General features: G+C 54.6%; 1 protein-coding gene across 1 annotated transcript in view; it reads left to right on the top strand.

Moving 5' to 3' along the window:
- The window catches only part of PTPRN2 (protein tyrosine phosphatase receptor type N2), a gene marked incomplete at both ends in the record, with an annotated part of 666019 nt that overhangs the window by 287654 nt on the left and 351409 nt on the right, over positions 1-26956 (top strand). Inside the window, 5 exons of the mRNA XM_080701298.1 lie at positions 498-695; positions 1769-1815; positions 4186-4562; positions 11717-11803; positions 24523-24602. Of these exons, the coding sequence (XP_080557424.1) occupies positions 498-695; positions 1769-1815; positions 4186-4562; positions 11717-11803; positions 24523-24602 (789 nt within the window). The remainder of the gene's footprint in view (positions 1-497; positions 696-1768; positions 1816-4185; positions 4563-11716; positions 11804-24522; positions 24603-26956) is intronic.

The following is a 26956-nucleotide window of genomic DNA, read 5'->3' as shown; positions in this document are numbered from 1 at the left end:
TGCCTCTGCTCCCTGGCTGCCATTAGCCTAGAGTGGCCTTTTCTCCACTCCAGCCCCAAGCCTGTGCTGCGGTCTCCACCTTGGAGCTGGCGGACTGTGGACCAAACCCCTAAAACAGGAGCCAAATGCCCTTTCTTCCTCTAAGTTTGCTGTTGGGTATTCTGGCCACAGTGAGGGCAGTCTAACTAAAACCATGGCATTGCCCATTGTGCTTGTAGAGAACTCCCTCTGTCTGCCAGCAGCAAGGAGCGTGTCCTTCCTCCTCTGATTTCCCATCCAGATGCTGAGCTGTGGTGGTGTCTGGAGGGCTGTGTAGCGTTTAGATCCAACAGCAGGGACCTTCTGAAGGCCTACCAGGCCACCACTGGGCAGTCACCTGGGCAGCCTGATTTCCCTGAGTGGGCCTGTCTGTGATGCCTGGGCAGCCTGTCATGTCCCTGGGTGGGCCTGTCCATGATGCCCCTGCCCACATAATCTTGTGCTTCCTGTATCTCCAGAGGCCCTCGTCCGGAGTCTCCTGAAGGACCTGTGGATGCCCCAGGCTGGCGCAGAGCACCCGGGGCCCCTGGAGCTGGAGGAGATGGAGGACGTGATTGCTGAGGTGGTGCAGAGTGAGCCCCCAGAGGGAGGCCAGGACAATCTCGAGGACCACCGCGGGCAAGGACAGGCGGGCGGCCGGGAAGCCTCACTCCAAGGTGCCATCTCTGCGGGGCGCTTTGCGTTGTGGGTGGAGCGGGCTGGATGAGGCCTCAGGTGTGGTGATGGCCAGGGTAAGGCCTGGTCCTCCTGTGTGGGAGAGGCCATGCTGATGATGTTTATGTTCATGGACTTCTGTCTGAAAGCTTTCTGAATGGCAGTGAATGGCAGTCTGCTCTCTGAGGTTTAACTCCTCCTGGGCATGTTCAGAATGGGCAAAGTGCAGGAGAGAGAGAAAGTGTTTTTTTTGTGGAACCTGCAAGCAGATATTGTCAGATATTTTAATAATAAAGTGAAGGGGTTGGTTGAACCGTCTGCCCCAGCTCTGCGGCTGCTGGGGAAGTCACCCTGCCCCCCAGCTCCGCTCACACAGGTGCAGGGCCGTGGGGGCGGGTCTTCTCTGGCCACGGCCTCACTCTGGGGGAGTCACCCGCCCCCAGCTCCGCTCACGCAAGTGCAGGCAGCCGCAGAGGCAGGTCTTCTCTGGCCACGGCCTCCCTCAGCCCAGTTGCTTCTGACTTCTCAGAGTCACGGTGAAGTTGCTAACTTGGTGCCTTGCGCATAGTAGGTACACAAACACGTGTGCTGAGAAGCGGGCGCAAGGCACACCCGTCCTCTGTGGACTGGAAGGCAGGCTCGCCGACACCTTGTGTCTGGCATGCTGGAGGGGTTTAAAAGGTACTGCAGGGCACCCGTGGCCATGGGTTCCCGCCCGTGGAGGCCCAGGAGTGTGCCCTGCATCTCGCACCCTGGATACATGGCTGGGCAGTGCCATGGGCTCCTGGCTGAGAGATGGTGGGTGCGCTTCACCCTGCACCTGTGTCCTCATAACCGTTACCGTGGCAGGCGCGGCAGGTGGTACACAGACCCGCGAGGCTGGCAGGTACAGTTCACGACTGATTTCACATCTCTTTTTGGTTGGTGACACGCCCTCCAGAAGTTTATGGGAAAGTGCTGTGTGGTCAGAAGCGGGCCTTACCTTCCGTGACGGGTTCCATGGCTATCGTTCTACACACTGGCACATAGTTCTGACATCTTGGCACGGACATGGGTAACACTCCTGTCTTTACAGATAACAGCGTGCAGGAGGCGGATGATGACAATGGAGTCCACCATGAGGTGAGGCGGGCGTCCCTGGATGTTTGCTTCATGTAAAACCCAGAATCATATCGTAATTATTTTGTTCAAAGTTTGGAATTTTTATGAAGTGCAAAATGATTTTTCCCCAGAAAACTTGGAAGAAATCCTCATAATCCCCAAATTGAGAAAAGTATAAAACAAACAGAAAAATTTTGTCTATATCTAAATACCTAATATCTATTTTCAGGTTATAAGTGAATATTTATTTTCTATAGAAACATGAAAACATTTCATATGAAGGAAACTAATATTCTCAGAGTTTCCCCGCCTGGGTATGATGTCATCAAATGGTGACCACCTGCCCACTTTACAGACTCACTGGAGGTGCAGGTGCCACAGCTGCTCAAGGTGGCTGAGATGGAATGGACAGGGCAGTTTCTCAGCCGCCCTGTCAGCGGGGTGGCTGTGGCCGGCGCTGGGAACACGGCCTCAGAGCTGCTGCAGGGCTTTGCGCGGACAGCACCTCTCCCCACACACCAGCTCCCACGGACTGCCCATTTCCTAGTTCTTCTCCCCGAAGGGCCTTCGCTCATTGGTGCAAGCCAGGGATGCAGAAACTCAGCTCCTCGGCAGGGAGGCCGGTGCTGGGCAGTGATGGGGAGCTACGCTTGGGAGAGGGACGAGGGCTCAGGCGAGGAACCTTCGCCAGGTCTTCCTGGTGGTTTGTGGCTGAGGCTGGTAGAACCAGGAGGCGCATCAGAGCCTAAGATCCTGATGGCAGTGGGCTGTCGTGTCCGAGTGGTGAGGGGGAGTGGAGCAGGAGGCGGGCAGTGCTGAGGGCCGCCCCGGGTAGCCCCCAAGGCTGCAGCCTCAGAGGACGCAGGAGCCAGCCCGGGTCTGCTGCAGGGCGGGTGTGCCCCTCACCACGGCCGGCCCTTCCTCCCCACGCTAAGTTCCACTCATTTTTCTTTTGCTTGACATACATTTCCAAGCAATTTTTTATAAAATGGTGTTTGAGTATGGTATGTTCTGGTTCTTATTGTTCACAGACTCCTCCCTGTCCTTAGGTCAGAGGCCTCTGAGTGGGGTGTTTCCCCTTTCTCTCAAGGCCTGGGGCCACCTCCTGCCCATCTGGCACCGAGACTCCATACTGTTGTCATTCAGAGTCTGAATGTGATAAGTGTCTTCATCAAGCTACTGTTTTGTTAACTACTTACAAGCACAAAAGGGAAAGCTATGAGTGATTTCTAGTAAGAAATGAAAGGACTCTGTTTGGGCTCCTTCCTTAATGTTCAAAGTAAGCATGTTGGGTAAAGTGAGCTGTGAACTGGATCCAGTGTCCTGCTCCCACCTAACGTAGCAGCAGAGACATATCTCATGGTCAAACCCACCCGTGGAATGGTTGGCACTCTGCTGTCACACGCACCACAAGGCACCCTCGGGACGCCTCTTCTGCTGGGTGGAGGTCACCTGAGAGCACACCCTGAACCTCCAGCCACACCTCTGTGGTCCAGGCTTGACCTCTGTAAGGCCCAGAGTCTACGAGCTAGAGATCAAAGTGGCACTCCATCTGTGGGGTTGTAATAATGAAACGAGGCCATTTCCTCAAAGCAAATGAGTGGTTGGTTTGTAATTAGCACTGAGCTTGATGACCACGTCCCTCAGTTGGGAGCCTGGATGTGGGCTGAGGAGCCTCGTGTCTAGGGCGTGGGGACCAGGATGAGTGTGGCCCTGTGAGGACCCTTGCTGCTGATGGGACGCAAGCACAGGTCCTCAGGACATGCCGCTCCCATATGAGCCTCCACGGCCTCCATTTCCCTACGTGTGAAATGGGCAGGGGACAGTCCCCAAGTCCTGTGGCTTTCAGAAGATGAGGTGAGTTTATGCATAGAAAGTGTCTAGTGTAGTGCTTTTGTATTTGTAAGAGCTCAGTAAATGTAGATTATTATAATTACCTATTATTATTGTTATTGTTATCAATTGTTTGTAGAGGCATGGGGTGGGTCTTGTACTCACACAGGCTATTTTTAAAATATAGATACCAAAGTCCTACACTGATGACTATAAAATCAGATTTTTCAGGAAGGTGCACACATGGTGTGTGTGTGTGTGTGTGTGTGTGTGTGTGTGTGTGTGTGTGTGTGTAAGAGAGAGAGACAGACAGACAGACAGACAGACAGACAGACAGACAGACACTAAGTGATCCCAGTGCCCGCCCTCCATTCGGTTGGGATTCTCATGTAGCTGCGGCTCTCCGTGGAGCCTTCAGAGGCTCTGCCCTCACTGATGAGTGTTTCAAGCCGTCTGTTATTCCACGTGGTGACTTGATCTTGAATGTTCCTTCCATCATGGATGGCAGTGGTCCTGTCTCGTGGACATGGCCTCATGGGAGTTTCCTTTCTCTGCTAGGTCAATCGTCTGAGCGTCCAGCTTGGAGGCCTCTCACGGGACCCCGGGTCCCCTCTCTTGCCTGGTGCCCCCACTCTGGAAAAGTCCTCCAAAACAGAGATGAAGAAGTCAGAGGAGCCCGAGGCATCCCTGTCATCGGAAGAGGAAAGTGCGGGGGTCGAGAGTGTGAAGAGCCGGACCTACTTCAGAGACCTGTCTGAGAAGCCGCTGAGCTCGGAGCCCAGGGCCGTGGGGCTGCAGAGCGGGGTCCCAGGGACTGTGCAGGAGGAGCAGAGCCTCCGGGCAGCAGTGCCCGGTGCCCCTGGCGCAGGCCTGCAGTTGGAAGTGGAGCCTGCCGAGGACGGAGAGGAGTATGGCTACATTGTGACAGGAAAAGAGTGAGTAGGAGCGGCTTTCGCCTTGGTGCTGAGGTCCTGGTGGAGAGAGGGTGCCTCTGAAGCAGGAAACGGCTTCTGCTTTTCAGTATCTCTAAGTGGCACATTGGGTGGGTGTGTCTGGGGCCTCTGGTTTGGCCTCTTCCAGTGCCCCAAGGAGGTGCAGTGAACCGTACCAAGCCCCGTGAGTCATTCCTGCTCCCCGGGGGAGCCTAACCCTGTGGTAGGGTGTGAGTGCTGGGCAGGCCTGTGCGGAGCAGGGGACAGCGGGCGAGAAGGGAACTCGGCGCCTGGAGGCTGAGCTGCCCGACAGGTCCCTGCCTCTTGCACATCACACGCTTGTCGCCTGCAGAGGGGAACGTGCCTCTGGTCAACAGTGGGCTGGCTCAGGTCACCTCACGGAGTCTGACCTGGACACTGCCTTCACGGTGTGACACCACACTGTGTGAAAACCTGTCCCCGAGGGAAGAACGTGCCTGGCTGCTGCGGCCACACATGGGTGCAGGTGTACAGCTGGAAGATCTAAAATCAAAACCATTTTTAAAGCCACAGCAAGAAGAGGATGGAATCTCTTTATGACCATTGTTGCCTGAGCAGCTCTATGTAATTTCTAGTGCCTTTCCTCATTTTGAGTTTTCTCAGAGTTCTAATTTTACTTATTTTGTCAACTAATTGAATTCTTTCTCAATACTTCTTTCTCTTTTCCATTCCCTTCCCTTCTCCTTCATCCTTTTTTCATTTCTATCTCGATCTCTCTTACCCCTACAACTTCTTTGTCCTTTCTTAATTTTTGTCTCTTTGTCAGTGCAGTTTAGTATGATGTAAACTATCATTAATGCTTAAGCTTTCAGATCACCCTACGTTATTTCTCACCCGTTTTTCTCATCACTTACTAGAGTTATCTGGTCATTAGTAATAGGTCTTAAGCACACGCCACTGTATGGTTTGCTACTAAGTTACCACTGTTGCAGTTACTCTTCAGAGTGGCCCTGGGGTGGAACGTTACATCTTCATGACTCTGATTGGATGTTTTGAAAGCTAAGGCATGTCCCCAGCTCAGGGCATATTGTAAAGAGATAACTCCACACTAAAAGATCCTTACATAATAGAAAAGGAGTTTATCACAACATAGTATGATATGTAGATGTACAAACAACAGTCATTCCAAAGACATGAGTAAACAAGCCAATAAGACACCTCCAAAACTTAAAACCCTAAACCCCCAAGAACTGAATCCATAGATATCAAAGTAGATGAAATCCCACATATTAAAAAGGTGATTTTAGAATATCTAAGGCGTGTATAAGGAAGAAAATGCAATACAGGGTTTGAATGAGCGTTTCAGTTAAAAGAAAGTCTGAAGGACCAAACGATTCCTAGAAATGAAAGTCTCAAAAATATCAAACAAAAATTTCAGTTAAAATTACCTCCAATAGATGAGATCAAGTAGAAGACAGAATCTCAGAGCTTGAAACCAAGCTGGCCAGCCTCACACATTCAGTGTTCAAGAGAAAATGAAACTAACCACAATACACAAGAACTCTGGGACAACATTAAGAGACCAAACTTTCGGCTCATAGGCATTTTGGATGGGAATGGAAGTACAGGCTAATGACATAGGTAACTTATTCAGTGAAATAAATCAAAAACAATTCCAAACCTTGGGAACAAGATGGACAGCTGGAGGCATTAAAACCCCAAGACCAAAAGAGAACATTTTCATGACACATAGATAAAATGCCAAAACATTAGATCAAATAAAGAATTTTAAATGCTACAGGAGAGATGCTAGGTCACATTTACAGACTAACCAGTCAAAGTATATCAGATTTTGGAGCATAAGCCCTAAAGTTGAGGAAGTCTTAGCATAATGTATTTTAATTCCTAAAAGAAAATAACTGCCAATCAAGATTGCTATATCCAAAATTGGAGGAGAAATAAAACTTTCTCAAGACATATGTAAACTAAAGGAATTCATGCCTACTAAACCAAAATTATAGAAGATACTTAATCCTCCACACAGAAGAAGATAATTGCAACCAAGAGAGTGTAGGAAAGAATAATTCTCATTAGAAGAGTAAAGAAGGAAATGAAAATTTGAATCAAATAAAAGATTAGAAATAAATCAAAATAATAAGGATTAACGAACATCTCTATATAATAATGCTGAATGTAAATGGTCTTACTTCTCTAATAAAAGGACGTGGACCTGCAGATTCAAAAACAGAACTATATGTTACCTACAAGAAACACACCTCATAAGCAAAGATACAGGCTGAAAGTAAAAGGTGGGAAATAGTCCAGGCAAATGGAGGCCCAAAGCAACACAACTATTCTCATTTTAACAGAGGAGGCTTTATCCCAAACTCAGTCAGAAGAGATAATGAAGGTCACTACATGCTAGAAAAGGGAACACTCCAACAAGAAGATTTAACGGTAATAAATAGTTATGCCTCAAATGTCAGTGTACCCAATTAATAAAACAAACAGTACTCAATAGAAGGCTCACACAGACCCCAATATCATACTACTGGGTGATTAAATACACTTCTCTCACCAGTCAATAGGTCATTCAGATATACAATCAGCCAAGATGCTTTAGAACTATAACATATAAATTAAATGTGTTTGCGTGTCTGTGTACATGTTTGTCTCTATACCTGTGTGTCTGTGTACATGTATGTCTCTGAGGCTGTATGGTATGTGTTGTATACATGCGTGTCTCTGTACCTATGGTGTGTGTGTGTGTACATATATCTCTATACCTGTGTCTCTGTGTACTAAACATATAAATTAAATGTGTGTACATGTGTGTCTCTATACCTGTGTGTCTGTGTACACACATGTTTCTGTGCCTGTGGTGTGTGTGTGTGTGTGTACCTGTGTCTCTATACCTGTATATCTATGTACATGTGTGTCTCTGTGCCTGTGGTGTGTGTGTGTGTGTGTGTATGTGTACCTGTGTCTCTATGCCTGTATATCTGTGTACATGTGTCTGTGCACATGTGTGTCTCTGTACCTATGGTGTGTGTGTACATGTGTCTCTATACCTGTGTCTCTGTGAACTATAACATAAATTAAATGTGTGTACATGTGTGCCTCTATACCTGTGTGTCTGTGTACATGTATGTCTCTGAGGCTGTATGGTGTATGTTGTGTACATGAATGTCTCTATACCTGTGTGTGTACATGTGTGTCTTTGTGCCTATGTGGCATGTGTTGTATACATGTATGTCTCTGTACCTGTGTGGTGTGTGTGTGTATGTGTACCTGTGTCTCTATACCTGTATATCTGTGCACATGTATGTCTGTGTACATGTGTGTCTCTGTGCCTGTGTTGTATACATGCGTGTCTCTGTACCTGTGTGGTGTGTGTATGTGTACCTGTGTCTCTATACCTGCATATCTGTGTACATGTGTGTCTGTGCACATGTGTGTCTCTGTGCCTGTGTGGCATGTGTTGTATACATGCGTGTCTCTGTGCCTGTGTGGTGTGTGTGTGTTTGTGCTCACATGCCTGTGAGTGGGGTAAAACACTGAACAGCCCTGCAGCAGAGCTGTGGGAACTTGGATCCCTGGCCTAGATGTGTTCAAGGCAGACAGTCACTGCCCACACCTGAGCCTGGGCCCGTGTCCAGCCTGGGAAGGAGGATGGAGCCCCAGGAGCCCTCTGTCTGCTGGCATTAAGGCCTGGAGCCCAGGTGTGGGTGGGAGGGCAGGGCAGACGATCATCTCCACTGAGGACAGAGCTGCTTTTCTTTGGTGCTCTTGGTTCTTTCCTGAGCTCACCCTGCTGCTGCAGCCCTGGTGTCCTGCCCACACCCGTGCCTGCCATCCTGATGCCTCTGCTCTCAGTGGGAGGCGCACAGCCTGGAGGAGCCACCCTTGTGCCCTGGAAGGACAGGGCAGGAGGCCCAAGCCTCCTGTCACAGACTGTACAGTGGCTGCCGAATGCCCCGGGTGGAAGGCATGGACGGCCCATGGAGACTCCGCGGGACTAGAGGAACTCGTCATTGTGGGATTGACCAGACACTTGAGCCAAACTTGTTGACATGGGTCAGCTCTGCAGGCCAGGTGGCCCCCTGTGTTCCTGACCCATCTGCAAACAGCCTGCACTCGGGCTTGTCAGTTCGGCTCCTGGTGTTTTATTATAATGTGGAGAAACGAGTATGTGACGGTGAGAAGCACAGTCTCGATTGGATGTTGAAAGCCAAGTTATTTGAAGGTGCAGCTGCTCACCCACAGATTTCCCCTGGGAATGGGCGGTGATGGTTCGTGACTTCACTTACAGCATCGTCCAGGACCACTCGCAGCTCCAGATGATACACAAGCTCCTGGACATGGCCAGGGTGTGCATCCCCTCAGGCTCCAAGAGGCATCCAGTTCTGCAGGGAAGGAGACCCGGGACCATTGCCTCTTGGGCGGGACTTGCCCCTGGACAGCCCCTCCCCAGTGCCCTCCTGTCTGCATGTGCAGCATTGTAAGCAGCAAGACTGAGTAGATTAAACTGCAGACTGGGTACTAGAACAGTGGGAGAATCACAAGAAAGCCTCATTTTATTCATAAGTTTTAAATGTCTCATCCAAAGAGTTGATATTGAAGTCAACTGATTGCCTTTCATAGTTATTTTGGTTCCTCAACTTTTGGTAAATTTTCTAATAAATAGTAAAACATACATGGTCAGGCCAGCAAGGGTCAGCGCTTGCATGCAGATGAGAAGTGAGGGCATCAGGAGTGCAGCCTGCAGCCAGATGCTGTTCTGAGCTGATCTCACGGGCCCAGAGCTCCGAGACAGCAGCCAGACAGCAGCCGTGCTGCAGGGGAGCCATGCAGAAGCCACAGGTGTGGGGTCTCAGCTCTGCAGGGTCGCTTCCTAGCAGCCTTCCCTGGCTGAGTCTCGGGAAATTTACAGGTGCAACGACCTTGGGCAATGACTTCTCCAGCCTCAGTTTCCACTTCTTTAAAATGAGAGTATCTGGGCCTGGTGAACGCACTTGTAGTCCCATCCACTCGGGACGTAGAGGCAGGATTGCCTGAGCCCAGGAGATCAGGGCTAGCTGGGCAACAGAGTGAGGCCCTTCCTCTTAGAAAATAAAAAGAAATAAAATGGGCTGGACAGAGCCTCCCGCCAGATCACGTGCCACAGGGATGGTTTCCTAGCCCAGCAGCCGCGCCTCCCGCTGCGTCCCGCTCTGATGGGTACGTGCTGCACAGCCCTTAGGCATGGACACCCAATCTCATTGGCCTGTGCTCCCTCAGCGTGACTCTGGTGCCTGTGAAGGTCGGCAGGTCTGCCTCAGCTCTGCCAGGCTGTCACCAAGAAGACGAGCCCCCAGCCGGCGGGCCACTGCGGCACTGTAGGCACTACCATTTTGCTTATTTTGTAGACCCCGTGGAAGAGTTTCCTTCAGAATGACTGATGTGAAGGGCTTTGGAGAGGAGCTGTGGCCCTTGGCCTTGAGAACCTTCTTGCTGTGAGCTTGTGGGCAGGCGCGGCTTCCCAGGCACTCTGGGCTCTGGCCAGCCTGGCCCACCTGAAAGTCCCTGTGCTGGTCGTAAACCACAGCACCAGGTGTCCAGGGAGCCAGGCGACCACTGACACACACGCACACAGCTAGTCTCGCATGTGGGTCCTCCCACCGATTTTCAAGATTAACTCCAAATGCATGGTGTGGAGCTCAAACCGTGAGCTCAGACCACGGGTGCTGGCCACGTATTTTGACGTGAAGCAGAGCTCCCTACAGGCTCCTTTGAGACACGCGGTGTGGTGTTGCTGAGCGGAGCCAGGGCCGCCTCCCTGCTGCCCCGGGACTACTCATCGTAGTGAGGCAGGAATGAGCAGGCCAGCCCACGTGCGGCCGGCATTCAGTGGGTTGGGTAGTGGGGGCCGGGCGCGTGAGAATAGGCTGCTGGCGAACCTCGTCCCATCTTCCATCCCACACTAACTCGTGTGGTGAGTGATGGTGTGTAGGTTCTCTGTGGGGCTGGGAGGGCGCTGTCAGCTTGCCCTGGAGTCCTGCATGGGTGTCATGGCCACAGCCGGACTCCAGCTGCAACCGCGGCAGGGTGCGGCGATGTCTGGAGGGGACTTGGCAGCAGCTTAAAAATATTAGCTCTCCCCACCCGGCCTTCTGTCGACAGACCTGGGCCCATGATTCGTTCCCCACCTGTGTCTCTCTAGCAAGGATCTGTAAGCCCCACATAAGTGACCTCCATCTTTGCTAACACCATGGTGGTTGTGGGCCGACTCACTGCTGAGTCTCTACAGAGCTTGGTGACCGGACCTAGAGCTGACCCTGGGGGCCTAGGGTCTTGTCCAAGGCACCTCTGTGGTGGACACCTGGCTCCCGGCCCAGTGCGTCTGCACCAGCTGTCTCTGCCCCCACCTGAGACCACTGCCCTCCCCACCAGCACTGTCTAGCCCTTGCTGTGGGCAGGCTCATGGCCGGTGGGGCCCCAGCTTCAACCACGGCCCTGCTGACCTGTGACCTCTGCTCCCCTGAAGGTTTGCTGAGCGAATGCAGGACCCGAGGCTCAGGTTGAAAGCCCTACCTGTGATGGTGTAAAGTAGCACTTCCCTGCAGAGGGGCTAATGGGACTTCACAGGCAGCTCGTCTGTCTGGAAACCACGCTGCGTCTCACGTGGCTACTGCTTGCTGCCTCTTAACCAGACGCCCCTGCTTGCCACCTGACAGTCTGCGGCCAGCCTCCTCCTGGACACCCAGGCCCCTTGGGCCATGTCCACCTGGAGCTGACCCTTTCTCACATTGTGGTTCCCTTAGAAAGGAATCCGTGTAAACCCTGTTTCCTTTGAACATTCCCCATGCGCCTCGTGGCCTGACTCCCAGCGTCTGCTCTGGGCTCCATCGCCCTCTCTTCTTTCTCCGTCATTCTCCTCCCTCCCGCCTCTTAAGTTTTTATTGGTGGCCGACATGAGCCGACAGCGGCATCATGGGCCCATCACCTTCCTAAGGGTTCCATTTGTACTATACTGTCTGTCTCATCGCCGGGAAAACCAGGTGATTCATCATGCCCGAGGAAGCACCTGGCCCTGCACCCGCGAGGCTGCGTCGGGGAGTAGCAGGCAGCCGAGGGCTGAGGGCCGCTCCCCGAGTGCACACCACCTCCCTTGGTAATGATGCCCTCTCCCTCCACAGCCCCCTGAGCCCAGAGAAGGGGAAGCAGCTGATGGGGGAAGTTGCCCGCCTCCTGCAGATGCCACCGGGCATCTTCGCGGATGTCGAGTAAGTATCAGATGCTGGGCGGTGGCCTGCCCTCGACGCCCGTCAAGTTCAGCCTCAGAGATTGGTTTGGGAAGGAAAGAGCTGCATGCCTGGGGTTCTTGTTAATTATATCAGAGAGGAACTGTGTAGAAAAGAAATGAAAGGGAATTCCAGTGGGCTTTGCTGAGTTATTCAAATGAGCCAAACCTGCGTTTAATTATGAGAATCGTGATCTCCTGAGAGCGGAGCTAGCTTGGCGCACTGGGCGGCCCCTGCCTGCTCAGGGACCCACGGGCCTCCTGGACACTTCAGCAGCATGCGCTGAGGCCGGCTGTGTGCAGGTCCCTTGTGGATCGAAAGCCAGCATTGTCGTTGTGGCGGGAGAGTCCGTGCTCAGGGATCTGGACCAGGCAGGGCAGCCCCTTTCTGGCTCCGGAGAGCAGGTGTGCGCGAGGGCTGAGCGAGCTGGGCTCAGAGTCAAGCCGGCCTTGGGAGAGGAGCTATATGAGAGGAGCCTGGGTTGCTGGAGGGAGCGTGAGGACGGACTGAGCCCTGTGTGTGTGTCCAGGCGTGGCCCGGCTCTGCTTACTGGTAGGAGACACGCTCCCAGAACATGCTGTGACCTGGACTTGCACGGAGCACAGCCACCCAGCCAGTGTCCCTGGCTCCCATCCAACCCTGCACTGGAAAGAGACAGGACTGACCGGTGACAGCCTGTGGGTGCAGGAGGCCCTCCCGGCCCGTGGGCCACAGGCACACCAGGGTGCCCCAGGCAGGAGGAGGCCCAAGGGCACGTGAGGTGCCCAGAAGGTGCTGCCGCCTCACAAGGCACAGCTGCACTCAGCACGAAAGGAGTGTTCCAGATGGAGCCGGAGCCCCACAGGCGGGCTTGCAGGGGCGCCCTGCTCCTGAGTGCTCAGGGGCAGTGCAGGTGAGACACACAGAGCAGAGAAGGCGCCGGAGGACCTGTGTACACGGGGACAGGGCCCAAGGGGGTCCCATGCGGACCAGGGGCAGGCTGCAGCAGGCGGGATGTGCAGGCCAGGCAAGATGGAGGTGGGAGCCCAGGGTTCGCCTGGTGGAAAATGGGGGCTTGGCCAGGTCACTGCCTTCAGAGGACGCGGGGCATGTGCACCCTGGTTCCGGCCTGCAGCCTCCCCACTGAGTAGGGCAGATGCTGACTGCCCCACCCCAGCCGTCGGTGCCTCACAGCAGACTGTAGCACCCAGCTCCCCACTGACCATCCTTGGCACCCTGGCTCCATACATCTAGATGGACCAGGGTGCCTGTGGCAGCCGGTGGCACTGGCAAGGGAGACGTCTGAGGGCAGTGAACAGGAAGTGGGCATGGGACACAGGAGGGACTGTGCCCTGGGAGTGCTGCCCGCCTGCAACCTCATTAAGACCCGGGGAGGGAGCGGCACTGTGCGGCCTCAGGATGACGCCTCCTGGCCGGCCACGGCCACCACTGCCCTCAGGAGCCTTCTGCGGTGGCAGCCAGGGGCGGCCCAGGTGCTGGGGACTCTGCCTTCGCAGAGGCATGCTCTACCCGGCTGCCCTCTGAGCTGCCTGCTGGTGACCTTTGCGGTGTGGCTGAATGAGGGAGGTGGGTGCCTTGGGAGTGGAGCCGCTGTACTCTCAGGCTAGGGCCGGGAGGCAGTGCGGCCAGCCCGGCACCTTGTGGCCACCACACATGGAGCCTCTCTGTGGCCAGGTGGTGCCCAGGCTCCCTGTCCCTTCTGTCCTCCCCTCATCACTCAGCCCAGACAGTCCCCTCACCTGTGAAGAGAGGAAGGTGAGGCCGTGGGGCCAGGCACGGAGGGAGGCGCTAGGACTGGAGGGCCTCCGTGCCACGGATCCTGTTGCAGAGCCAGCCTCCACCCGCTCCTACCTGGGCATCTCTGGCTCGCTCCTGCTTCAAGTCTCCCATGCAGGACTCTCCCTTCTGAGCAGCCGTTCCCAGCACGGAGTGCCCAGCCTTTGAGTAGTGGACTTGAGCTCTGCCAGGTGAATGCCTTGTGATACCACCTGCCAGGTCTCTCTGCCCAGTGCCCCATGACCCTGTTTTTTTAGAGTCCTGAGCACCACCCTGCGTGAGGCCCTGAGGGCCTGGCCTGCAGCCCCAGCTGGCCTCCCTCCTAACCCTGATCCTCACTGGTTCCAAAGCCTTCTCCGAAAACCGGCGAGCATCTTGAAATACGGTTCACGTGCTGTGTGTGTGCCAGGAGCTTTGCCCTTCTGGGCATTCAAGCCCTACTTGGAGGTTCTAAGAATCCCCTAGACCTACTAGTGATGGGCGCCATCCTTGTGGATTGGCCCAGGAGAGGGCTGTGTCCCAGGACGTCTGGGAGGGAGGGAGGAAGGGCTCACTGCCGCAGTGCCCTTGGCCCCGGTGTGTGTTTAAGAGCACATCCTCAGAGCAGTTACTGTTCCAGGAACAGGACAGAGGCATGTGAGTTGGTGCTCACAGATAGCGTCTGCATCTTTATGGAAGTGCTAGTTGCGCTTAATATGTTTTGTTAATGGTTATGTAGCTGTCAAATAAATTCCATTATTTCTTATTACATCATTAGAGACCATTAAAACGGCATTAGCATGCTGATATAATTATGCCAGCAGACGCACAACGGCCACAGTTATGATTTTACAATCTAATCACGGCGGTCCTGGGCAGGGTTGATGGATGCTGGGGCTGTTTCTGCAGGATGTTGGTTCGGTGGGCAATACTGGGATGGTCAGGAAGGATGTTGCTGCGGGCCCGGCATCACGGCGAGGTGTCAGTTCTTTGGATGAGCTCTTCCAAGCTTCCTGATTGGCTGCACAAAGCCCAGAACTGGCCAGGGCTTGGCAGGAGGACAGCCCCACTCCTCTGTTGTTAGGGCTCTGGCTCGGACACAGAAGTATACATTGTGAGTGTGCCTTGCCTGCGACGGGCGCCACGTCTTCAGCCTTCATAGTTGTCAGGAGGATACATCCTTTGGGCTTCTCCACCCTGACACTTTGGCCAGGGTCTGCTGTGTGCACAGGGCTGGGAAATGCCTGCCTTCTCCCTGACCCCGCTCCCTCCTCCACCCTCCAAGCTGGAGGCCATCTCCGGCCCTCTGCCAGCTTGCAGAGCTTCTACTTCATTTTCTGGGGCAGAATCATAATTATTTGCTTGTCTTGTCTTTGCCTCTCCAGATCTGGGAAAGCATTAAATAGGAAGCAGGAGCCCAGGAGGGCAGGGAGCTGCCCTCAGCTCGTCTCTGTGGCCCCAACAATTACAAAGCCCTGGGTAATTTGGTCTCCGTGCTGGGACAGTGTAAATTAACAAAGATGGGACTATGCTTGGGGCCAGTGGATACTGCCCAGAGCTGGCACCTCCAGCAGCAGCCCCTGAGCCCGGGAGGAGGTCCTGGTGAATGGTTTGCATGGTGGTATGGTGCATCTGTGGCCTGTGTGCCCAGCTCACCAGTGATGCTATCGCCGCCCCCATCACACCTGTGCCATCATCCAGGAAGGGACAGGAGGGCGGGCCTGACCTTATGCAGCCCCCCCTTCCAAACAGTGCAGGTCCACGCTCAGTGCCCATGTGGATACTCTCGGAAATGAGCAAAAGACTAATCTTAAAATCCTAGAAATCACTTCTGTTCTTTGTTAGCATGTTGTATGACTGCAAAAAAGAAAATGAATAATTACCAAGCTGTAGTGGAGTGTCAAGTGGAACCACTGAATGACCAGACTCGAGTGACTGGACTTAATTTAAGAGGTGTGGCTAGCTGGAATTGTAACAGTGAAGTGACTTAGGCATGTGCAGTGTCTGGCTTGCTTGCAGCGGTAGGTTTTAAATCGGGGAATTCTGACAGGTCCCAGGGATACCGCTCGCTTTTTGTTTTCTGCCTCCCCATGGTGGTAAGGTGCGGCCTTGAGTAGCCTGATGCATCCTGCACAGGGACCCTCATGTGCCCACTGAGCTCTGGGGCTTTCGGGCAGGGCGTGGTTGGCTTGGTGTTGTGGGTTGGCCTCTTGGCATTCCTCCCATCAGCAGCAGCTGCCTCTCCACAAGCGCCCGTCAGCAGGCTGATGTTCCCCAGGGCCCAGGCTCCGCGATGGCACACGTGCCCCCACCATGGGATGTGCCAGACACTGCAGGACCTCCCAGACAGCCTCTCAGGGACTGCCTGGGGCCACCATCCATAGATCCATCATGAGATCCCGTGTCACAGGGTCGTCAGCGGGGAATGGAGATGGCCTTCTCCCGTACAACTAAATCATTCCAGATGGAAAACAGCTGGTCTCCTCCATAAAGCAGTATAAATGTGCAGGAGCTATGTGAACCTGTGCAAGGTGTCCTTGACCCAGAGAGTGGGCATCGTGGAATTCAGAGGAGGAGCCACGCTGTCTGGACTCTGAGGGCAAAGGTGAGGAGCTTCAGGCTGGAGGGAACCCTACAACATGCCACGTGTCCATGCAGCGCTCCCACCCCCAGGACCTGTCTTACATCCCTATTTTATAAGCTTGATAATGTAATGTGATATGTCTCACATCCCAGATGTGTCTTAAATCCCTATTTTATAGGCTCAATAATGTAACGTAACGCGCCAAAATCACCCGTCAAGAAAGCAGTTTCACGAACAGACGGTAAGGCTTTTAAACACTGGTGCCCATGCTCTCCACGATATGAACTTGCAAGGTGTGAAGGACCCGTAAGGCCAACGCCACGTGTAGAGATGCTTAGCACAGATGGTAGGGGACAGTGAGTCCGTCCTCGCCATTCACGCATGCGTCTTTGCAGGTTTATTTAGACCCTTGCAGCACCTTCACGGTCATTCCTGGACTCACAGGGAGCCATGGAAGACAGGCTGCCCAGGCACATGGCCCCGCAGAGGCCGAGCGAGTGGCACTGAGCCTTCCTGTCCCCGCTCGTCCTGCGGCGAGGGTCCCTGTCCCACCCTGCCAGGTGCTGTCTGCTTCACATTTTTTGTGCCTTTAGCTGGTGATTTGCCTGTCTAAAATGGCCCCAGGCCTGGTACAATAGTGTCGTCTGGCGTTCCTGAGTGCTAGACAGCCACGTGGGGCAATAGGGAAGGCGCGCAGTCTGATTGGCCTCTCTGGGCTGAGTTCTGAGACTCTGGGCTGTGAGTCCAGCATTAACAACTTGTCAGACCAAATGAGGTGTCTTTGAGTAGAAACCCATAAAAAAGAAGGTTAGTATTGATTGTATTGATTGGCTGATGAGAAGATGTGGCCGGAGGCTCCGGGGACCTCGCCCACACTCCCCAGGGCGGCAGCTTGTTAGCGGTGAGCACTCTCTGAGTCATAGGACGTAGCCCTGGGTGAGGAGAAGCAACTGTCCTGTGTCTCAGTCATCATTACTTGAATCTGGATGAAAATCTGAAAGTCCGGTAGCAAAGTGAGTTGCGTTGTTTCCCAGTTAAGCTGCGATGTCTCCTTATTGGAGAATGCCCAGCTTGCTGAGTCCTTCCCTAGTGAGTGTCCCCGGTCTAATCCCCAGTCCTCTGTATCACGTGGCTTTAACTTCGGTGGGGCCGGCTGCACGCTGTGCTTCCTCAGGAAGCGACTGCCCCCAAAGGGCCGGTTTCCCCGGTGAGCTTTACTGTCAGATGCTAAACTTGTTTTCAGAGGCTTTGAAAAACTCCAGGTAGCTCTGTTTTACTTCCTATTTCCCGACTGAACACAGAGATTCCTATTTCTATGCCAGCATATGAAGTTGAGATTTACCCCATTTTCCCCAATTTTATGAAAAACCAGAATGATGGTATAGATGACTGAGACTGCATGGTGGTAATGACTTGGGCCTCATGCCCACCCAATAATCTGCCCTTTGGACCACACACCACCTCCATCTCCACCTCCAGCCTCCTACACAGCAGACATGCAGTAGAAGTTGGTAACAGGTCCTGGGCAAATGGCCCCTGTGGGGAAAAAGCTCTACTGAGCAGGGCCCAAACATTGGCAGATCCGGCTTGTCAGCTCTGGAGTTCCCAAGGGCCCGTGTACCTGCTCTGGGGAGCCAGGCCCACGCAGCGTTTTTCAGCAGTAGAGGAGGGGCTGAGGCAGCCCCTGGGGATCCTGATCCTTTTCGTCTCCAGAGGCAGGCGGGTGGGGTGAGGGCAGCCTTGCCCTGGAGGAGATGCTCCTCCCATACAGCAGGCATGTGGGAAGGGAAGTAGCCGATGAGATCAGTGCCTACGGCCACCCATCTGCTCGCTGTGCCCGGGCTCAGCAAGCCCATTCTAAGTGAACATCCCAGGTCTGTGCTGGGGTGCTTGGGGGCTCAGTGGGGAGAACACTGACACCTGGCAGGGGAGCGGGCTGACTGGAGAGGAGAGGCTATGCTGGGCACCCAGGAATGCCCTCAGCCTGGATGACTCTCCAGGAGGACCACGGGACGCAGCACAGAGTAGTGCGTGTGGCAGGTTTGTTGTAGCAGAAGGACTCAACGCCATGTAGGAGGGACACGGCAAAGCCCAAGGGCCCAGCCAAGCTCCCAGGACCCCTGAGTCATGTGGCTCCCAGGCAGGGAGCCGTGACCAGCATGGGAAGGGAGGGTGGCGAGGAGTCCGCTAGAGGCCAGGACGGAGCTGCGGAGCCCAGCACAGCCCCACTGTTTGTGCCAGCAGCTGGGGCCAGGGGCCATTCCAGTTTGCCAGGGTGGGGACCATTCCAATTTTACGTTTGATTACAACAGGCCAGCCATGTCACAGCATCCTTGGGACGGGTTTCAGGCTCCACCTGCCGACTCCACTATACGGGGCCTCAGAGCAAGATGTTTTCTCTTGAACTGGGGCAGTGGTGAAGAGCTGACCAGGGAGGACTAGCAGGGCACCATGTACAGCAGAGTCTCCACTGAACTGCGCTACTCACCCGCCATCCCCGCCAGATCAAGAAGTGCCACCAGACGGCAGCCGGGTGATGCTTGTGGAGCCAGGGTGGTGCGGGAGTCTTCCTTCTGGGGGGAGGGCGTTGACTTGGGACAAGACTCCTGGATGTTGCAATGGTCTGTAGCCCTCTGAAGAGTCCCGGGCTGCAGACTCACACAGAGGTGAGCAACAGTGAAGTTTCACAGTTGAAGCTGTCAGGGGAAAAGTCCCCAGAATCTCCACAAGGGATCAACAGTGGTAACAGGGCTGGAAGCCGTGCAGGGCTGAGAAACCGCTGGGGCAAAGCCCACCACACCACGCAGTCCTGACCTGGGAGTCGTCGGGGCCTTGCTACTTTGGTCTTGACATCTGGGTGTGCCAACTTGCAGCCAGTGTGTTCCTGGCCAGGCAGAACAACATGCAGGAGTCCTTGCCACGGTTCAGAAGTTTCCAGGAATTCCAGAGGGAGTGAGCTCCTCCCCAAGAGAGGTTGGAAGCAGTGATCTCCTGTGAACTCTGGGGGGTGGGGTATGCAGGAGAAGGGGCCAGGAGGCCCCGGTATAGGCTGTTTCGGCTCCGCCCTGGCCCTGAGGGAAGAGAGGATGGCCAGACATGCAGGGTCCCTCTAGGGCAAGCAGCCCCCAAGAGGAGGAAGTGGGGTCCCTGGCAGCCCCCACACCATTCACTCCTTCCCCACGGCTTGATGGCAGTCCTCCCTCTCCCCTCTGTGTTCGGCTTCTGCATGCATGCAGGTTCTGAACTGAGGCCTGGCCTCTATGCCCCACTCCCAGGTCACCTCCGCCCCATCCCGGCAGCTTTTGGGGGCTTGGGCCAGCTACAGAAGAGCCAGCCCTCCGGAATCCCAACAGGTGACCTTGGCAGCTGGAGCTCCCCAGGTCTTCCAGCTTCCCGCACACACTAATTAGGCAAATGCAATCAGCCCAGCAAGGAAACGGCAAGTAAACAAGGATGAGAACCCAGCCCAAGGACAGCTCCGAGCCTCCAGAGGCCAGCTTGACACCTGAAACCCATCTTGCCTGTGGAAATGAGCCCCAGCTGAGGGATGCCTCCTGCTTCCCTGGATGCCTCCTGTCCAGTGAGATGCTGCTCTGGACGGCTCTTGACTGGCCTCAGGACGGCGTCCCTGGCTTGGTCTTCCCTCAGGAGCTGTTTCATTTCCTGGAGGCCAGAGAGGCAGGCAGCTAGCCATGCCTACACTCACCTCCTGGGGTGCCCTTCTCACTCTCCAGAGCAGAAAATGGCTTGGGGAGACTGTCAGAGGACCGGCGAGGCCTGCAGCTCAGCCCGAGCACCCTCACTTCTAGACCTTGTTTCAAAGTAAGGCCTGAGATGTCCAGCGGGGTCCCAGGTGAGAGGCCCCAGTGCATAGAGAGAGGTGCTATTTGAGGGCTTCGGTACGGATGTGAGACATGTTAGAATCAGGCTACTGAGATATCTTCAAATGTATTTCTCAGTAGTCAAAGAGATGCCACTCAAACCCCATGCTTGGTAGAGAAGGGAGAAAGTGGAGGGCGGAAACCAGGGGCCAGAGCTGGGCGCTGCTGCAGTTGCTGCTGGGCTGTCCATTGTGTTGCTGTGGCTATACGAACCCAGTTTGTGCCTGGGGTTGGGAAGACAGATTGCCAAGGAAAGCCCAGCCCATCCAGGCACCATGCTGCGCTCAGCACAGCCCCAAGCTGAGTGGACTTCAGAGCCCCTGCCCGTTGGCCAGCACTGTTCCCATGACTTGGAGACACCCACGGCTTCTGCCCTGGAACACCAGCTTGCTCAGAAGGGCCGCCCGCAGCGCCTCATGGGTGGACCGTCCACGATTGGATCCTGTGGAATCGTGGAGCCTTCCTGATGCCTTGTGGAGGAAGAAGAAGGCTGGGGCTGCGCTCAGGGCCTGCCTGTCCGCCATCCTCCAAGCTGGGACAGGCACACCTGGCAGGTGGAGAGGGGAGACTCCACCAGCGCACCTGAGCAGCAAGCCACAGAAGAGTCTTACTAGGGGTGAGGGTCTTTGGTAGAGAAATAAGAAGCCCAGATACAGACATACGGGGAAGAGGGACACAGGCTCCGCAGGGCCAGAACAGTGCCATCTGCTCAGTCGTGCCCTGGAGGGACCTGCACTCCTGGCCACCGGCTCTTTCCTCAAGGGCCAGGGCGGGCGAGTCTACCACCATGCAGCCGTGCCATGTTCAGAAGCAATAGCCATGCCGTCTTCCCTGCAGCCTACCTGGGGCTCCCTCTGTCTGCAGACAGGGCTGCCCAGGAGCCATCGGGGCAATCAGCCTTCGGGATCCATGCCTCTCTGCCCAGTCTGAGGCTCTAACGCACTGTGACTCATGGGGCAGCCTGCATCAGGGCTGCTTGTGTAGCTGGAGATTTCCTTGTGGGAGGGCCCCTGCGGCCTTGGGTGGCCTGAGTTGACACCTCTCTCACAGTCTCAGTTCTAGCCTGGACTGTGTCAAGGACCGCTGGGCGGACCAGCTCCCTGTGCAGTGAGGCCCTTGGGCCGGGGATGCTGGTACCCAGGCAGGCCTGAGCCGGCCTCCCTGCCGCTGCTGTGCCTCGCCAGCTTCCCATGGACCACGGCAGCTGGACTGGCAGGAACAGCCCAGAGGGAGCTCCGGGGCTCCTCGTCTGCAACGCGCCGGGCTGGTCGGGTGGTGTGCAGACCAGTGATACACTGCTCTCTGGCTGCTCCTGCACGGACGGTCCTGCTTTGGAAATGAGCCTCCCTGCTGTGCGCTCTGGGCCACCCCGAGATGGTCCTCGGATGCATTCCGCAGCCTGCGGCTGGAGAGCTGTCAGCACGCCCTGTGATTAACTTGCTCTGGCAGACAGGCAGAGGGAGCGGCAGTTTGCGATGCAAGTGCTTGGGAGGAGAGAAGGGGCTGAAGGCGGCGTTGTGGGAATGAAACAATTGCAGCGGTGGGACTGACATCCACAGAGGGTGCGTGTGAGCTCCCAGCACGCACTTGCGGGTCATCAGAGACGCACATTCGCACCAGGCGTCGCCCCACCTGCCCTGATGTTTTGCCTTCCTTGATTAGGCAAACATCCAGCCGAGGTGAAGGTAGAGGCCCTCGGAATGCCTGCTCACCCTGACACAGCTTGTAAAATTGCAAGTCGGAATCCCAGATAGTGCTTCCTGCAACTGTGTTATGGACGTTCCAGGTGTTTTCTGAGACGCTGCTCTCTCCTGGCCAGCACCCATTTCCTCAGTCCTTCAGCCCGTCAGAGCCTGCAGCAGGCTGGAGCCATACTGTGGAGGGAGAAGCCTCCACTACACATGCTCTGGGATCTGCAGAAGCTGTTCATCTCAGCAACCCCACGATGAGACACACAAGCCTATTGCGATGCGAAGACAAACTGACTTTAAGTTGACCCCTTGGACCACGAGACAGAAGTGGGGAGATGTCTCCCGCTGTGACCACCGTCATCTCATGGAGATGCCTGCCGTGCCACTGTGGTCCCATGTCCTGCTTCCTGGAGGCGTCTGGCATGGATGCACGTGTTCCATCTGGAACCTGACACTTCCTGGCTGGCACTGCCGAAGGCAGAGACCCTAGGGGCCACGGTGCTTGCTGAGAGGCGTGTTTACAGGGTGCTTGCTCCCAAGAAGGCCTGTGTGGAGAAGCTCATGTTTTGCCCATCCCGGGTGCTGGGGTGGGCAGGGCATGGTAGCATTCTATGCCGGGGACAGCTGGAAGTAGACAGCTGTGGACCAGGCCTGGGGTGCTGGCTTGGCCCCCACTGCCCTGCACTCTTGCCTTCTTGTACCCAGGACGCCACTCACCAGCAGTGTTGCCATCTGGGTAACTTTGCTGTGATTTGTATTGGAAAACCAGAGTCTCCTGGAGCAGGGTCCTGCCCCATTTTACAGCCAAGTAAACTGAGCCTGGCAATGCGATCCTAACACGCCTCATGTGGGGGCTACAGATTCTCATTACACGCCAAGGAGGCCAAGGTGGTGGCCTCTGGGGAGCATGCATGCTCAAGGAAGTTTTTACAGTTGAGGTCACATCGAGGGCCCCTCTGGGCCCTCTGAGATGAGCCTGGTGGTCCTCCGCTGAGTCCTTGTGGGCTCAGCGGGTCGGAGCGAGTCTGGAAGGCACAGGTGGTTCTGCTCACTGGCAGCTCCAGGAAGCCCTGTGCCTCCAAGAGGTGCTGTGCTGTGTAAAGGGGCCCGGGCACTGCACCAACCTCTCCATGGTTCCCGTCACATGTTCAGGGCAGCAGACATCGTGCAATCATCTTGAGACATGAACTCCAAGAACCAAGACACTCCTCAGAGAACTTGTTCAGCTCCCAGGGGAAATGCAGGTCTAGGGAATTCTAGTCCTGGGCCCTAGAGATCACTCAGCTCTGTGTTGTGGTGGTTCAGGCGTGGGCCAGAATGGCATTTCTGGGGTCTCACGAGCACTTGGAGACCTCTGGATTTTCTTTAAGGGCCCAGAGGAGTGGATGCTGGCCTGCTCTTCAGAGGAGGAGTTGACCCACGCAGACCTGGCAAGCTCTAAGTGGTGTTGAGACCTACACATGGCGTCTCCACCAACAAGCTAGACCAGTCATCCCGTGATGGCCGGCTTTCACTGCAGAGGGCGTGTGCCCAAGCAGGCCACAGGGAAAGCAAGTCAGATGTTCCCAGGAGAAGGAAGAAGCTGACTGAGACTGAGGCCCGCAAGTGTTTGAGCCACATGGGCATGCAGGGTTTAAAGGCAGAGCCAGCTCTGCTGTCCCTGGCGGGCGCGCCTCTGAAAACACCTGCTGTTGATGGCGCGGGGCTGTGTGCTGGGCCGGGCAGGGTGTATGTGGTAGTTTCAGGCTGTTTCTGCATTTTGGTGGAGCACGATGCTGGGATGAGGGGCGCGAGGAGCCCTGTGTTGCCTGGTTCCCACGGAGCAGGTTCAAATCTTGCTGAGAGCCCCACCTTCTGTGGAATTGGGGCTTTCTCAGCTGGCTTCTCCCACTCATGTTCTTTTTCCATTTTCTGTCTACTTGGAGAACTTGCCCCTTAAAAGGCATTTAAGGCCGGGCGTGGTGGTGCACGCTTGTAATCCCCGTGCTTGGGAGGCGGAGACAGGAGGACCGCGCAGGTTCGTAGTCAGCCTCGCTGGCTTAAGAGACCCTGTTTCAAAAAAAAAAAAAAAAAAAAAGTTCTGGGAGTGTAGCCTGGAGGGAGAAGGGCTTCCAGGAACCCCAGTACCACCAAAAAAAAGGCATTTAAGGTCTGTCCCACAACAGCCTTCATCTCTGGAGACAGGGTCCACCTGATTCCAGAGCCACCTGCGCCCCTGGGCCCTTCTGGGCTTGCTACACACACTGTCTGCTTCTAAAAGCACTGGGGTCTTCACATACTAGCCCACTAAAGAGTGATGTATTTTCCAAACTCGTGTTCAACGCAGTGTTTAAAAGCATTGAGCGGTTTGATAATCCCTGTCTGGCATCTCCCTGCCAGTCACTTTTATACTGGATAGTCCCTAATGACTGGTGGGTTTTTAAAGAGCTTCTATCAAGAGAAGTTGAGAAACACCAGTCTCCCTCCTCTGCTGCCATCTGGCACTGCTCCCTGGGGAGCCCAGCGCTGGCGTCTGCTCCAGAGCAATTCTTTTCCCTGTGATAATGTCTACCTGCTCTTGTTGGGATATTGGAGCTGATTTGAATTCTTTATAAGAACGTATCCCACTGGAGTGTGTGTTTCAGGAAAGCAAGGGTGCCATTAGAATTCCTGGTGTGGCAGTATCACAGAAAGCCCGGCAGGTGGATGGCACGTCTGAAGGGCTTGGCGGCCTGGGTGGTTCCCGAGTCCAGAGACAGGCACTCTGTGTGATGACTGGTCATGACCTCATTCTCGGTCACTCTCTTCCAGTGTTATGGGACCAACAGTGACCTTCAAAGTGAGCGCCAATGTCCAAAACGTGACAGCTGCGGATGCGGCGAAGGCCTCAGGTAAGGCCGTTTGCACATATTTGCACTTGTGCACACCCTACATACAGTCGAGGCTGGGCACAGCCGCCTCTGGGGAGGTGATGCTGGTGGAGCCACGGCCAGCGCCATCTGGGCCTCATTGTTAGGTTTCTGCAGTACACAGACCTGGCTTCTGACAGATGGCAGAGCCATTGGCATTGGCTTGGGACATTTGGGAAAGTGAAGGCTGATGTCCGTAGCAGCCCCGTGTGAAGCAGAGATGTAACTCGCTGGGCAGATCTTTGGGCTGCACCAACTGGAAGCTCCTACTGGCCGTCCCCTGTCCCCTGCCTGTGGGCAGCGTAGGATCTGCAGATCTAGTGGACCTGGGTTGAGACCCCAAGTTCCCAGGTGTTCCTGAGACCCTGGCCTGAGGGAGCATGTGTATCCTTGGCGGCATGCTTGGTGTTTGTCGTTGTAAGAACACAGAGCTCCACTGCCCTGGGGAGCCAAACGGCATAGAAGACTTGGTTTCTGTGCTTTCCCCAAGCTCTCTCCAGGTGGCAGAGCTCTTATAAGGCAATTAATTCAGCCAGGCTTTCCAGTAAGAGGGATCCTGGCGGTATGGCTGAGGCTTGGGCACTAGGGAGACTTGGCCAGAGCAATGTTTCAGGTTTTATGGTCATTAGGAGAGACCAGGCTGGGTGCACTGACCCCAGGCATGGCATAGCACACTGTTTCAGACAGCCCTTTACATGGCTAAACATGTAAATTATTATTATTATTATTATTTTTACTGAAATTTAAGCCAAGGCCTTGTGGACTGCCATCCCAGTGACGTGGTGCTTTATCCTCTGTGGTGACCAAAAGGAGAGAGAGCAGTTGCCCTGTCCTACCTAACAGGATGGTCCGCTGGTCTCCTTTACCCTGGTTGCTGTTGGGTTTACTAATTGGGTGGCTCCTACCTTTAGTCATTCTTATTGGGTGAAGGCAGTGTTTGGGGGCTAAGAGGCTGAGATTAAGAAAGCAGGCTCTGCAAAGTCATGGTAAATAAATGCTCCTGGTCTGGCGGATCTGAGCTCTGTAGAGAACCGGGTCCCGCCTCCTTCCGTCGCTGTCTGTGGTCAGAGGAACTTGGAGCTCAGACTCCACGTGGCAGAGGGAAGTAGCTCACTGTGGCTGCCAGCAGCAGAGGGTCAGGAGGCACAGTCTGTCACTCAGCCACCTGGAGCCTGGACTCAGCCCTGTAGCTCTGAGCCTGGGGCTTCGGGCTCCCCTTCCCTCGGCATTCCCAGGTACCGGTACCTCAACATCAGTAGCTCCTGACACAGGAGAGGCCAGTGAGCTGCCGGGTCCATGTGCAGAGACACTAACAATTGTCCCACAGCTGACAGTCCCTCTCGAACAGGGACTAATTCATCTGGAATTGGATTTGCTAGAATTTAACGATGCCTGAATGGAACACAGCACAGTCCTTTTACCTTTGTTTTTAAATCATCACAATGATTTAAAACAGACAATGGCCTCTCATTTATTTTATTGATTTCAGGGGAAAGCGACATTGATTGTTTGGAATCTGCTTTCTGGGTCATTTCAGTGTATTTCTGTTGTGCACTGACTTTGCACCATGGGAGCATTGCTTGTGAAATGGTGTGAAGTCTTATCTTCAGGACTCTCTGAGTGTCTGACGTCGTATCTTGTTCCACATTAACTGCCATAACTGCAAGCCACAGGGTTTCTTGCTCTTGTACGTGTGCAAAATCAACATACTTGCATAACTTTAAAAAGCACTAGCCTACTGAGCATGGTGGTACACATATGTCATCCCAGTACTTGAGAGGCTGAGACAGGTTTGCAGCCAGCCTCAGCTACGTAGTGAGGCTCCTTCCCCGTTTTGAATAATGTTCTAGTATTGTGACTGTACCTGCTGCTACATAGGGGAAGGATTATCGACAGTAAGCTTGAGATCTAAGGCTCTTAGGTCTGGTGGTTGAAGCACCCATGTGTATTATGCACCTAGTCTCCATCTGCTTGGAGAAGGACAGAAGCCTCTCACCAAGGGTGGCCAGCCAAGGCTCTCAGCCCTGAAGCAGGCCAGGGAATATGGACAAGGCCATGTGACTGACCCCATGCCTATCCCTGGGAGCCAGGCTCATACTGAGGGGCCCAACAAGAGTGGTCAGCCTGAGCTATGGACTGCCCTTTGGAGGGCTGCAGGGGGAGCCCACTGGGGATTGTGCTGGAGACCCTGGGTGGCTGTGAGCCCCAACACACAGCATCACTCCAGGAGGTGCTGGTGGGAGAATACACCCAGCCTGTCCTGGTCCTGAGCCACTCCCGAGTTAGAGACTCCTCCCAGTCAGAGGACCCTCCTCCCACAGTGAGCCCCCCAGTCA

This window comes from Muscardinus avellanarius, assembly GCF_963383645.1.
Source record: "Muscardinus avellanarius genome assembly, chromosome: 9".
Lineage (NCBI taxonomy): Eukaryota > Metazoa > Chordata > Mammalia > Rodentia > Gliridae > Muscardinus > Muscardinus avellanarius.
This window is presented reverse-complemented; position numbering and strand designations above follow the sequence as displayed.